We start from the raw sequence: 11,964 nt of genomic DNA, 5'->3' as shown, positions 1-11,964 counted from the left end.
TAAGACAGGCACAAGGCAGTATCCTCACCAACAAAAAGCACAGTCCCACCACACAAGCTGCACCCAAGAAAAAGAGCAAAGCAGGCCTGGTGACAGGAAATACGTGGACAGTGGCTATTACATTTTACCTATTGACTACACCTTAAATAATAAGGGAGCTGCTAATACACTAAGAGGTATCAATACACTCCTCCCAATTAACATTTCATATAACATTTCCCAATTCTTTTTACAGGAACTTTTGTATGAACATGACCACGAAAAGCACTGAAGAAAGAGCTCAGCTAAAAACTGACTCCGTGTGATCTGCCCAACTTCACTTCTGTTTGATTCCAACGTTGACATAACAAGAAACGAGGCCTCAACTTTTCTCCCCTCAAAGTTAATGCATGAATTATCTAACAGTAAAACAAGAAACTAAGTTTTGTGCTTTTCAAAAGTTACTGCTAACTAAAAATAAATACCAGGCAGACTTTAAAAATAGATTTTATTTAGTAATTGGAAAAATATACATTGAGCTGGATATTTGGAAATTAATCCCACAATAGACTAAGAAGCATTTTTAAAAGATAAACTGATGGTTACTTGTAAAAGCCTAGTCCTGTCACACCTCACAGTTAAACTGTAATGAGCACAGGAGGTTATTAAAATTTTTAAGTAATTGATTTGGATTTCATACACATATAGATCATTATTAATTCATTATCACCTCAATGAAAAGTTTAGGTTCTATTGTACAAAGGCTATTTACACAAAGAAACGTGGAATCTACACAGTATCCTAAAATCAAAGTGCTTCTGAGGCTGTGTGGTGCTCAATGCTAAAACCAATGTAAGCAAATTAAAATAGTACAGATTAAGTTTATAAATTACTGAATTCTCTAGCATAAGGAATACATACAAAACAAGTCTACAAAAACATGAATGTGATGGCAAATTGATAATTAAACAATAGATAAATAGCAGAATCTCCATAAAATAATAAATTAATGTCTCCACTTTGAACAATGGAGGTAAGCATTATTAAATCTAGAAAATACTAGCCAGTTTCAAACATATTTTATTTATTTAAATTTTAGATCTCTCCTCAGACCTGTTTGTGGATTTAAAGGCTTAAATTATTTATCTTGTGGCTTTTTTTCTCTTCAACATAGCTTTGCATCCTCTTGCTTCCGCAACAATAAAATTAAAAGCCTTCCTCTGATTTCAGCAATTCAGCGTTATTCTTTAGCCAGAGCCAGCTTTAAACAGACATGAGAACACATGAAGAATTTACGATAACCTCACAAAATACCAGTCCAATCATGCCTTTGCTCCAATCTTAAAAACTACTTTAAACCAAGTACTGACTTTCATTCTTTGTGACTCCTTCCTCCACTGAGTGTGTTACCCACAGCTCAGATACAATTTTAAATTTTTTCCGAAATGTTCTCCTGAGTGCTTTCATCTCTTCTACCCGTGAATGATCTTCTCCTATAACAACATGGGAGACACCCTCTTTGAGCTGAGAAACTACTTTTGCACCATAAAAACGGAGCTCCAAAGCTCTAATTGATAGTGTATTTCCAGGGATTTTGCTTTTGGGCTCATTAACAACAGCATAACAGTCCACATAAACAGTGCTTCCTCTGAATATACCGAGCTGACAGCTGTTCCACCAGTAACGCTCTTCTAGCTCTGCAATCAAGTGCAGAGGCATTGCCTTACTGTCTTTCATTCTTGAGAACACTTCCTTGAGCTGTGCAACATCTGTGTTTGCTGTGTAACTGTCTCCATAACAATCATACTCACGAGCAAAATGTTCTTTTGTGTCAGGAGACATGTGAATCATAAAGGCTGGTTGCCAAGGCACCAGCATTTTGGTTTGAAAACACTGAAGGAGCCACTCTGCCCTCACCACATCATATTTGTTGGAAGCAATGATGTTTTTCACTCTGACATTCTCAGCTCCTGCAATGACACAGTAAGTCTCCGGCCCTGGGTTCTGCACCACATTGCCACCACATTGGGCTATTCTGCTTTCCAGCTCAGACTTCGAGTATTTTCCCATTCCTGTCATAACACAAAACTCGACATCTTCAAATACATTTGAAACCTTGCTTACACTAGAAAGATCAGGAGCTTTAAATTGCTCAGCTATGCCAATTATCTTCCTCACCTTTGAAACAGTTTTCCTTTTTTTCTCATGTGGCTCATCATACTCATCTATATGAAGGTGCTTAGATGCCAGCTTTCCTTGTGCTTTGCTTCTGAGGTCTTCTAACATGTCTGAAGTCATGCACTCATACCATTCTTTGTCTTCCCTTATCTTCTCAATTCGGGGGAATCTCAAAGTACAGTCAGTTTTGTACATATCACTGTCAACAATCTCAGCTGCCTTGATCTGAACTATGACAGAGTTGCAAGGTTCAATGTACATTTCAGGTTTTTCAGTTCCACACAAAATGTTACCAGGAGGATCCTTCCTATGGTAGGGCTTCCAGTATTTAGCCAGTTTCAAGCCCAGATCATACAACTCTTTCATAGTACAGCCAGAGCCAACACGACAAATGGAGTGGAAAATGGTCGGTTTTTCATTTGGAGGGGGCGTCTCGGCAATAGCACATAGAAAATGAGACATCATTCCACCACGAGACCCCTTCCCCCAGTAACCACCAACAATTAAAAGGTCCAGTTCATCCATCAGTCCATTGACATATTCTGGCTTGATTTTTAACCAGCCTTCCCCACGTTTGTCAGGCTTGTATACAGACATGGGATCTTTTACCATAATCCCTTCCTCTCTGTTATCTATTGCTTCATTTAAAGCATCAATTACTTCTTTTCTTGTTCTGGCACTTCTCTTATGGACAACATGTATCCTGCCCTTTACCAGAGTAAACACACTACTTAATATTTCATATCTTTTGCTTAGTACTTCATGCCCCAACTTCTGATCATTAACCATCAATACATCAAATACACAGAAGCAGGTCTGCAGATCAGAGTCCTCCACCATTCTTTTGATGTCAAATTTGTTTCCTTTTTGCATAAAGGTTTGTGTCTCAGGATTGTAAGCCATCATTTCACCATCAAGAATGCAATTTTTTATATTGCTCTTAAATACATTATGAATAAATGGCGTTAATGAACCTTCAAGGGGTGAAGCACCAAACTGCTGAGTATAGTCAAACCCATTTCGGGAAAAATACTTGTACACATCCCCATCTTTGTGCATCTGCATACGTTCACCATCCAGCTTAGTTTCTATGTAGAATGTCTGGTTACTCATTTGTTTCTCAATTTGCTGGACATCTGCAATAGCAGCAAGCATTGGTTTAAAGGCAGAAAACAATGTGATAGAAACATCACTAAGTGAGACAGACGGATCATGCAGTTGTCTGCAAACTTTTTCCAAATCAGTAGTAACATTGTGCAATTCAGCAGCATCAGGATGGAAAATAGAAAATATAGTTTGTTGACTAACACCAAGCTTTAGATCCTTTATAATCATTCGGATAAGCCATTTTTGTTCCAGTGCTGTGCTCTGGGTAATTAACTGAAGAAGACTTTTCTTTAACTGACCCTTGTTTTTAGCAGCATTATTATTAGCTATTGCATCTAAGTGTTCATTTACTTGTTCTATTGTCAGTCTGCCTTGTTTTGGGCTCCTAGGTTTCAGCACAAAGTATGCGATCATTGCAAAATCTCCAGCATCTCCACGTGAGCCTGTAGGTGTTCTGTAATTTAAAAGCTTTGCAGCATCCTTTCCATCTTTTGGTAAATGAAGCAGTTCAATATAGAGTTTCGCAAGCATAGTTTCTTTAATTCCATATGCCATCCTTTCTCTTTCCAACTGTGGGAGAATAAGTCGCATAGCTGGGTAAAAGGAATCTGTGACGTCTTTCTCTTTTTTATGAAGTGCATCATGGAATTTCCTCCAGGAATCCAGAAAATCCTTGAAATACTTGGTTTTCTCTGGACGAGATTTACACTTCTGTATTCGCTCCAGTGTAGAACACAGATCGGCAAAAGGCACGTGAGAGGCCACCGTTTTTTTGGGAGGAGGCTGCGAAACAGGTGCAGAAGCCATCAGTCTGTTTTTCACTGGGAACAAAACAAAATTGCATAATTATAAACAAAACGCCACCACGTTATTCTGTCTAAAAAAAAAAAAACATCTCTTACTAGGATTTACTGTTTTACTCATTTTTCTAACTAAAATCTAACCACTACCTTAAAGGTCACCAGCTGGTTCCGCTGTCCTCAGTTGAAGATCAAACTCAGCAGCGAGGCTGAGACACTGAAACACCGGCGTCACCTAGACAGAGGTCTGCACAGCAGGACAAGGCACCGCGCTCCTCTCCCGCTGCTGCCCAGGCGGGACCTTCCACTGCTCAAACACCGATTCCCTCCTCCGCCTTCCCCGGGAACGCAGCCTGCTCCCGACACCACGCGCCTCGGCCCCTGCCCCCCGGCTGCTCCGTGCCGGCGGGGGGAGCGGTGTCCAACGGGGCCGGACGCCGCTCCCGTGCTCGTCCCGCGGAGAGGGACCGCACCCGCGCACCCCGCATCCCCCACACGGCGCTGCCGTGGCCGCAGCGCGGGGGGAGCGGACACCGCCCGCGGGGCACCTCCCGCTTCGCACGGGACCAGACAGCCGGGACGATGGAGGAACGGCCACGCCAGGGGAGACTCACGGGGACCGCGGCTACCTGCGGAGCGGGGTAACACCAGCCGCCCCCCACCCCGGAACAGGCGGACCGGCCTGCTGACGCTGCGGTCCGCGCTCCTCCCCCGGGCCGGGGCGGGGAACGGTGGCGGAGCCCGGGGCGGGGAAAGGCGGGGAGAGAAGGGAGAACGGCCGGGCTGTGCCCTGGAAGCGGAACCGCGGCTGCGGTGACTTCCTGCCTCGGGAGGAAGGAGCGGTGGTTGAAGTTGCGCGTCGGGGTCTGCGCTGGCCCGAGGCACCGGCGGCCGCCCGGGAGGATGCGGCGGGTGGGTCTGGCGGCGCCTCGGGCCCGTCGCGGCCGCGGCACGGGAGGGGCGGTCCCTGGCCCGTGAGGCCGCGCCGGGGCGAGTGGGAGCGGGGGCGGCCGCCGGGTTTGGGGTCTCGCCGAGACTAAACGCCGCTCTTCCCCGGAGCGGCGGCAGGCGAGACGCTGTCCCGGGCGGAGTGTGGCTCCTGTGCCTGCACAGCGGGACGTGGCTGCCGAGGAGCTGCTCCCTTGACAGCGCCGATAAAAGTTCCTGCAGGCGCCTTCCTGCGAAGCCCCGGGAGATCTTTAGCTTCTTGGCAGCAAGGTCTTGCTCCTGTGTTTCGTTTGTCTCCACTGCCATATGGAACAATTCCTGCAAATGGGTGCTTGTAGAAGGTGGGGCTAGTGGTAACTGTAGTGTTCTTAATGGGCCGAGTGATTGTTTTGAAAAGGCTGAACCGGGTGTTTCTCTTAAGTCAAAAGGAAATAATTTAGCAAGCTTGAAAATTACTATGTTTTAGGAGCCTATGGTCCCTAGAAAGCGAAGGTTCTAATATGGCCAACCTTGGATTGTTGTTGTTTGGGGGTTTTTTTACCCGGTAATATCGTAATTCAAGACATTGAATTATGATGATACTTGTAACATTTGTCAGTTGGGAAAAGTATCACGCGAGTTCAGGGGAAAGCATTTTCAGTTGTGAATATATGCAACTTGATGTAGAGCTGTAGATGTTGGCTGTTTGAAATAAGTAGGACAAGCGACTCGTTGATTTTTAAAGCCAGAGCCGTTAAATGCGTGACACTGAAGTTATTCTTACTGTACTTTTTTCCTTTGTTAGGAGTCGCTACTTTGCTGTTGCTTTTCTCTTTTTTTTTTTTTCCTAATGAGTGTCTCTGTAGGATTTTAGTACTAAGAAAAGTATTTTTCTTGTCCTTACTAAGCTTGTAGGTCTTCTTCCGGATCATTTCTCCCCTCTGAAACTTAACTTTTTTCCAGTTGAGGACCTAATATTTCTACTTACAGATGTCTTCTGAATAAATATGAGTAAATATAACACTTGTGCAAATCTTCTCTGTATCTGGAGGAGGTAGGGTCTAGGAAAAGGAAGTGGAGACAAACAGATGTCATTAGGTATTTCTTAAGAACACAGAGAAATAATTGATTTTGTCTGTTTGTTTTGAAATCCAAAGGATTGCAGTGAGTGTTAAGACTTTTTTTTTTTAAAGCTCTTTAATGAGGAAGCAGCCATTAAACACCTGATTGTGCTTCTTAGCACTAACTTTAAAGCTGTTTATGCACTAGAAGTTAGTTTTAAGGAGACAGTGTCATGTTTGTTTTTATGCACTATGTATATATGCTATATTATTATTAAGATCATTATAGCTATGTATGTATATTATTATAATATTACAGTATTGTTATATACTGTGTATTGTGTATCTAGTCCAGGACATTTTATTGTGATTCTTGGACTTCATTATAAGATATTTTGAAGTTCATCAAATGTTTCAAATAAGCATTCAGCTTGATAAGAGGAGCATGAGATGCACAGTTTCATTAGTGAAGCAGTTGTAACTTCTAGGGGCTTTGGCTCTTATCACTTCTTAATTTTCTTTCAAGTAACAAAATAAACAGTAAATTACATGTGTAATTCAAAACAATATTACTCAAAATTCATAAATGGAATTGTTTTTCAGGCAGAGATGAAGCCTGGGAAATCATCACATCTAAAGGTAAATGTTTTATGATATGATTAGTGTATGAAAATGGTACTTTTTAATATTAAAAATGTAGACAAAGACAAAATAACAGAACCTGTGGCAGATACAGGAGTAATTTCAGCTGCCATTCAAAATGAACAATAATTGTTCCCCAGTACTTTAAATATACACTTGAATTTTTGTGATTTTTTTTTTTTTTGCCGACAATAGCATTAACCATTTAAAAAATAGTACTAGGGCAAAGCAGAATATTGTTAAAACGCCTTGATCATAAAGAGTTTATTTTTTCTCAAACTTTTTATTGTTGTGAGTGATTTGTATTTTCAGTAATTACCTAATTTTGGGATGTGTAGCTCATCTGGTAGAACACAGAGGTCTGTAGTAGTTCCTAGGCTGTGGATTTGGCAGTGGAGATGCATCAATAGAGAAATGTGTTTATATCAACATACGTGTATATCCCAACACAAAGCTGAAACTCACAGCTTCCAAATTTCCTTTCTGTTTTGAGAGACAGTACAGTTCTGAGGCAGTTTAAGCCACAGGTACAACAGCAATCTGGCTAAGTCTTACTTTCATTAGGTCTTAACGTTGAGTTGGGCTGCACTGCTGTTCCTACGTGGCAATGGTTTTCACAGTGAAGCTTTGTATTTCAGTACTGTCTTCTGCTGGTCGTTTAAGCTTATGAGCATCACCAAATAAATACTTGTGGGAAGTATCAGGCTTCTGAAAGGTTAGCCTTTTTAATGCACATTACCAGAGGGACAAGAGGAAAATTTTTTTTCAAAGTGTCCTTATGCTTATTTACCTAGCCTTTAACTTAGTTTAAATAATCAGTGATTATGAAATACAGTGAATGCTGTAAAATGGGATGTGACTCCTTGTTACAGCAAAATCTTGTTGCTTTCAAAGTTGCAACAATTACTTGAAATACAGTAGTGTTCTAATACATTATTTCTTCCAAAAATTATTATTTTTTTAATTGAAGCAAGAATGCCCTCCAAGAACTTAAAGGGGTGAATGCTTCTTGCTATAACTGGAACATCAGACAGTTATGGGGCAAATCCATGACTGGTTCTTGTAGTCTAGGAACAGAAGCAGTCTTGTCTAGAGAGAGGATCAGGTTTGTCAAGGTGGTGGGTCTGCTCTGTTTCTCAAGTTGACCACATCAAAGTCTAAATACACTGTTCTCCCACTCTCATGCCTTTTCCAGATTTTTCTGGCCCCCTATTAGTCACAAAATTAGAGATACAAGAGAAATACAACACATGCTCTACATAATTCAAGACAGAATATTTCCAGCATAAGATGTTACATTGTAAACTGCTTGAAAGGTTTGTAATTTCCCATCCAGCGCACCAGGAGTGGGAAATAAAGACCAAGAAGAGAATTCTCTGTGTGTGTGTGTTGTCTTGCAGTATGTTGAACAGTCTCAAATCTCAGAATTCAGAAAGTGCTGACCTTACTGCTCACTGAATATTACTATATTAGCTTACCCTTTTTATTTCTGTCCTTCAAGTGGAAATTTTGTTCTGTTTGTATCATTTTCTACTGTCCCAGATAGTGTTTGGAAGGTCTGTTGCTTTGAGTTCCCAGGAAAGTGTGGATTGTAGCTTTATTGAGAATGAGCTTGTATTGATTTGGTTTTGAGCCTCTTCTAAGCCTGTGTACTTGTTTGAGAAACCATCTTTTTCTGCTCTAGTGGTCTTTTAATTGGTATTGGAAGGTGGGGAAGAACCTAGGAGAAATTTTATCTTAGTTCTCTAGCTAATAAGTCTTGCAGTAGGATGTGAAGGCCTGGAAATGATTGAACTAGTGAAGTTTCACATAGCTGGGAAAAAAACTTTAGTAAATAGTAATGTAATTGTTCAGTACTACCGAGTAGTCAGCTTTATTAAAATATATAGTGAGTGTGATACATTTGTGGCTGTGTAGTTTGCCCTTCCTGCTAACTACTTGCTGTATGTTAAACTTTAGTTGTAGGGTGTACTGGTTTTGCAACTCCAGTAGCAAAGTATTTATATATACCTATATATATATATATATACATATACACCTATATATATATATATATATAAAAGAAGTAATCACACAGCAGTAGTATCTCAGTAGTATAGCATTTTGATAATACTAGCCTGCTGAAATAAAAATGGGAGTGGTGCACTTCTCATGAAACCAACATGGCTTATAAAATCAGCTCTGGGTATCAGTCTCCAAATAATAGTCCTTAGTGTATGTGGGATAGCCATTGCAAAACTCAATCACTTCAAGTGAGATTTTTATTACTTCTTTGTCTCTTAGTAGTTTTGTTTAACAGTGGGTCTCTTACTCTTGTGAATATCTTTCTGAGAAAGCATTTTAGAGTTCCTTTCATTTTGTAAGAAAGTCAGCAAAGTGTTTAATAGCATTGGTAAGGAGAATGGTTTTACTGTCTCTTTATCAATGTTCTTATAGTCTTGAAATGTAATGCAGGAAATGTTTGTTAACTTCTTTAGGAAGTTCTCTTAGAAATTGAAGTAGCTACTTTATATGTCTCCTAATTGTTGTGAATTCTTTTTAAGGGGAACAGATCACAAGAATTATATTTTCATATAGACAATATTTGTGCATACTTGGATGTGGATAGTAAACATGACCTTGTAAATAATATAAGACAACAAAGTTGGGATAACTGCTCTTTTAGACTACATTTCACCAGTTTTATGTATTTGAAATAGATACACTATATAAAAGCTTAATATCACACTGGTTTTAGTTAATACATGAATCTTAAGATGTGACAGAGTTATTTTTATTTCTGATTTATTTCTAATTTTTGCATAAAATAGTTAGAGATAGCAGTTTTTCCTGGTCAGATTGGGTGCTCATATCTGTGGAATGCAAAGGCTGTAGCTGCAGAGCTCACCTTCTGTCACTCGAGCCTACCATTATGGTTGGTGTAAAATGCTTGGATGCATCTCTGCATGTCAAACTCCTTTGGAGTTTGAATTCAGATTATTGCTGTGCTATATCATTTTAGGAGGTTATAACTTTGTGTCTTTTACTGTAGTTTTTGTGTAGGTTTGGCAGTTTTTGTTTGTTTACATATGAACCAGGAGTGAATACTGTGAGATCCTGTATGGATGCTGGGAGACATAACTATCTCTTTTGGTTGGAAAGAAGGTTTAATCTGTTGTCATTAACATCACTCTCCTCATTTTATGCTGTATGTTTTTGTCATGAATCTGTTTTCATGTTTGGTATTTTCAACAGTGCTTTTCAATGACCAGAGAATAATGTAGTTAGCTGACTGTTTTCAGTGGTCTAGCATGATGATAAAATCTTCCATCCTGCTAAGGACTTAATGTGGATTACTGATCTGATAATAGAAAATGATTGTTATAAATCAGAAGCAATCAAAATATAGCAAAAAAATCTGTCACAAATGTAACTAGAATGTGGTATAGAGGTATACAGTATAGAGGAGTCTCTCTCTTCTAAGCAGTTCAGGTGTTGCTCTGTAACCACAGTTGATTGAGATGCTGAAAGACAGCCACTAACCCATAGCAGTGCTGGGATGTGTGGTGAGCCTCCAGTGGCTGCAGGGTGACGTGCACAGGCTTACTGTGTGCTACTTAGCAACTTAGAAATAAAGGCTATTTTTGTTTGTGTTCTCTGACTTCTAGAGTTACTTACATGAGCAGCTTTGACAAACTGGTAGTACAATCTGTATGGTTGTTCTCTTGGCTAGAAGGAAAAAGTCTGAGGGAAAGCAGAAGTTACTGTGGTCTCAGTCAACCAATCTTCTAGTGCTGTTAATGGACTTTGCCATCAGAAACACTGTAAGTGGGATTTTGAAGAGTTCTAAAGCCTTTCCCTTATGATTGCTTTTCTGCTTGTTTTACACAGTCAAATGGTTTCCAAAAGTTCAAAGGGAGTTTGCCACCAAATTTTATGTTAATGCTCCAATACGTTGACTTGCCATTAATCTCCTCCAAGTACAAATGCTTAAATTGCTTTCTTTTTCTTTTCCCTATATTTATATCTATACATTTGGGTTCTTTTGCAGGATTTACTTGGAGTAAAAAATCAGTGACTTCTACAATGGAAAAATCATGGATGCTTTGGACCTTTGTTAAAAGATGGCTACTAGCTTTGGCTTCCTGGTCTTGGAGTCTCTGCCGTATTTGTCTTTTGCCCTTGATAGTGACTTTTCACTTGTACGGAGGCATTATACTACTTATATTAATATTTGTATCAATAGCGGGTATATTATATAAATTCCAGGATGTTCTGCTTTACTTCCCTGAACAGCCCTCTTCATCACGCCTTTATGTTCCAATGCCTACTGGTATACCACATGAAAACATTTTCATCAAAACCAAAGATGGAGTTCTTCTCAATCTTATTCTGCTGAGATACACTGGGGACAATGCAGCGTATTCTCCAACCATCATTTACTTTCACGGGAATGCAGGCAACATTGGCCACAGGTTGCCAAATGCTTTGTTAATGCTGGTAAACCTGAAAGTAAACTTAATTCTGGTCGATTATAGAGGGTATGGAAAAAGCGAAGGAGAAGCAAGCGAAGAAGGCTTGTACTTAGATTCTGAGGCTGTCTTAGACTATGTGATGACTCGGTCTGATCTTGATAAAACAAAAATTTTTCTTTTTGGTCGTTCCTTGGGGGGAGCAGTAGCTATTCACTTAGCTTCTGAAAACTCCCATAGGATTTCTGCCATTGTGGTGGAGAACACCTTTCTTAGCATCCCATACATGGCCAGCACTTTGTTCTCTTTCTTTCCGATGAGGTATCTTCCGTTATGGTGCTACAAAAATAAATTTCTATCCTACAGAAAAATCTCTCAGTGCAGAATGCCTTCTCTCTTCATCTCTGGGTTGTCTGACCAGTTAATTCCACCAGTTATGATGAAGCAACTTTATGAATTATCCCCAGCTCGGACTAAGAGATTGGCGATATTTCCTGATGGAACTCACAATGACACTTGGCAGTGCCAGGGTTATTTCACTGCACTTGAACAGTTCATCAAAGAAGTAATAAAGAGTCACTCCCCTGAAGAAATGGCGAAAACATCATCTAACGTAACAATAATATAGTTGATATTCTTCTTTGGGGTGGGGTAGGGCAAGTACCTGCACTGTACCTTGATTTGTGATAAGTGGTAAAAGAATGTCTGTTTTTAAATGTATGTCATGTCTGTACTTGCCTAAAGAGTGAAATTAAACTTGGAAAGGTCTGATATTTTATTAAGGTGTTCCAGATAACTTTTACATTTGCAGCATTGTAA

The 11,964-nt window shown here is 40.1% G+C and overlaps 2 protein-coding genes across 9 annotated transcripts; one reads left to right on the top strand and one right to left on the bottom strand.

Moving 5' to 3' along the window:
• Positions 1–470: 470 nt before the first annotated feature.
• LIG4 (DNA ligase 4) lies at positions 471–4,775 on the bottom strand. 3 transcript variants are annotated; one of them, XM_042042493.1, is made up of 2 exons: positions 4,694–4,775; positions 471–4,085 (listed from the first exon to the last, which is right to left on the bottom strand). In XM_042042493.1, exon 2 carries the CDS (start codon positions 4,069–4,071, stop codon positions 1,333–1,335), a length of 2,739 nt encoding a protein of 912 aa, XP_041898427.1. In that variant the 5' UTR covers positions 4,072–4,085; positions 4,694–4,775; the 3' UTR covers positions 471–1,332. The 3 variants fall into 3 exon arrangements, with proteins under 3 accessions (XP_041898427.1, XP_041898418.1, XP_041898432.1); XM_042042484.1 differs by having other exon boundaries at positions 4,215–4,758; XM_042042498.1 differs by having other exon boundaries at positions 4,679–4,757.
• A 74-nt stretch (positions 4,776–4,849) lies between these two features.
• Positions 4,850–11,923, top strand: ABHD13 (abhydrolase domain containing 13). Of its 6 annotated transcripts, XM_042042527.1 has the most exons (4): positions 5,037–5,353; positions 6,656–6,691; positions 10,342–10,497; positions 10,725–11,923. In XM_042042527.1, exon 4 carries the CDS (start codon positions 10,760–10,762, stop codon positions 11,771–11,773), a length of 1,014 nt encoding a protein of 337 aa, XP_041898461.1. In that variant the 5' UTR covers positions 5,037–5,353; positions 6,656–6,691; positions 10,342–10,497; positions 10,725–10,759; the 3' UTR covers positions 11,774–11,923. The 6 variants fall into 6 exon arrangements, with proteins under 6 accessions (XP_041898480.1, XP_041898452.1, XP_041898443.1 ...); XM_042042546.1 differs by lacking the exons at positions 5,037–5,353; positions 10,342–10,497 and adding an exon at positions 4,850–4,976; XM_042042509.1 differs by lacking the exons at positions 5,037–5,353; positions 10,342–10,497 and adding an exon at positions 4,927–4,976 and having other exon boundaries at positions 6,660–6,691.
• Positions 11,924–11,964: the final 41 nt, after the last annotated feature.

This window comes from Corvus kubaryi, unplaced genomic scaffold, assembly GCF_017639235.1.
Source record: "Corvus kubaryi isolate FWS band 111438036 unplaced genomic scaffold, C.kubaryi_AGA036_p1.0 133, whole genome shotgun sequence".
NCBI lineage: Eukaryota > Metazoa > Chordata > Aves > Passeriformes > Corvidae > Corvus > Corvus kubaryi.
Note: the sequence above shows the minus strand (reverse complement) of the source record. Positions and strands in the feature narration are given on the sequence as shown.

Coding starts and splice junctions, on each gene's coding strand:
- LIG4 (XM_042042493.1), bottom strand. CDS start 4,071: ATGGCTTCTGCACCTGTTTCGCAGCCTCCTCCCAAAAAAACGGTGGCC.
- ABHD13 (XM_042042546.1), top strand. CDS start 10,760: ATGGAAAAATCATGGATGCTTTGGACCTTTGTTAAAAGATGGCTACTA.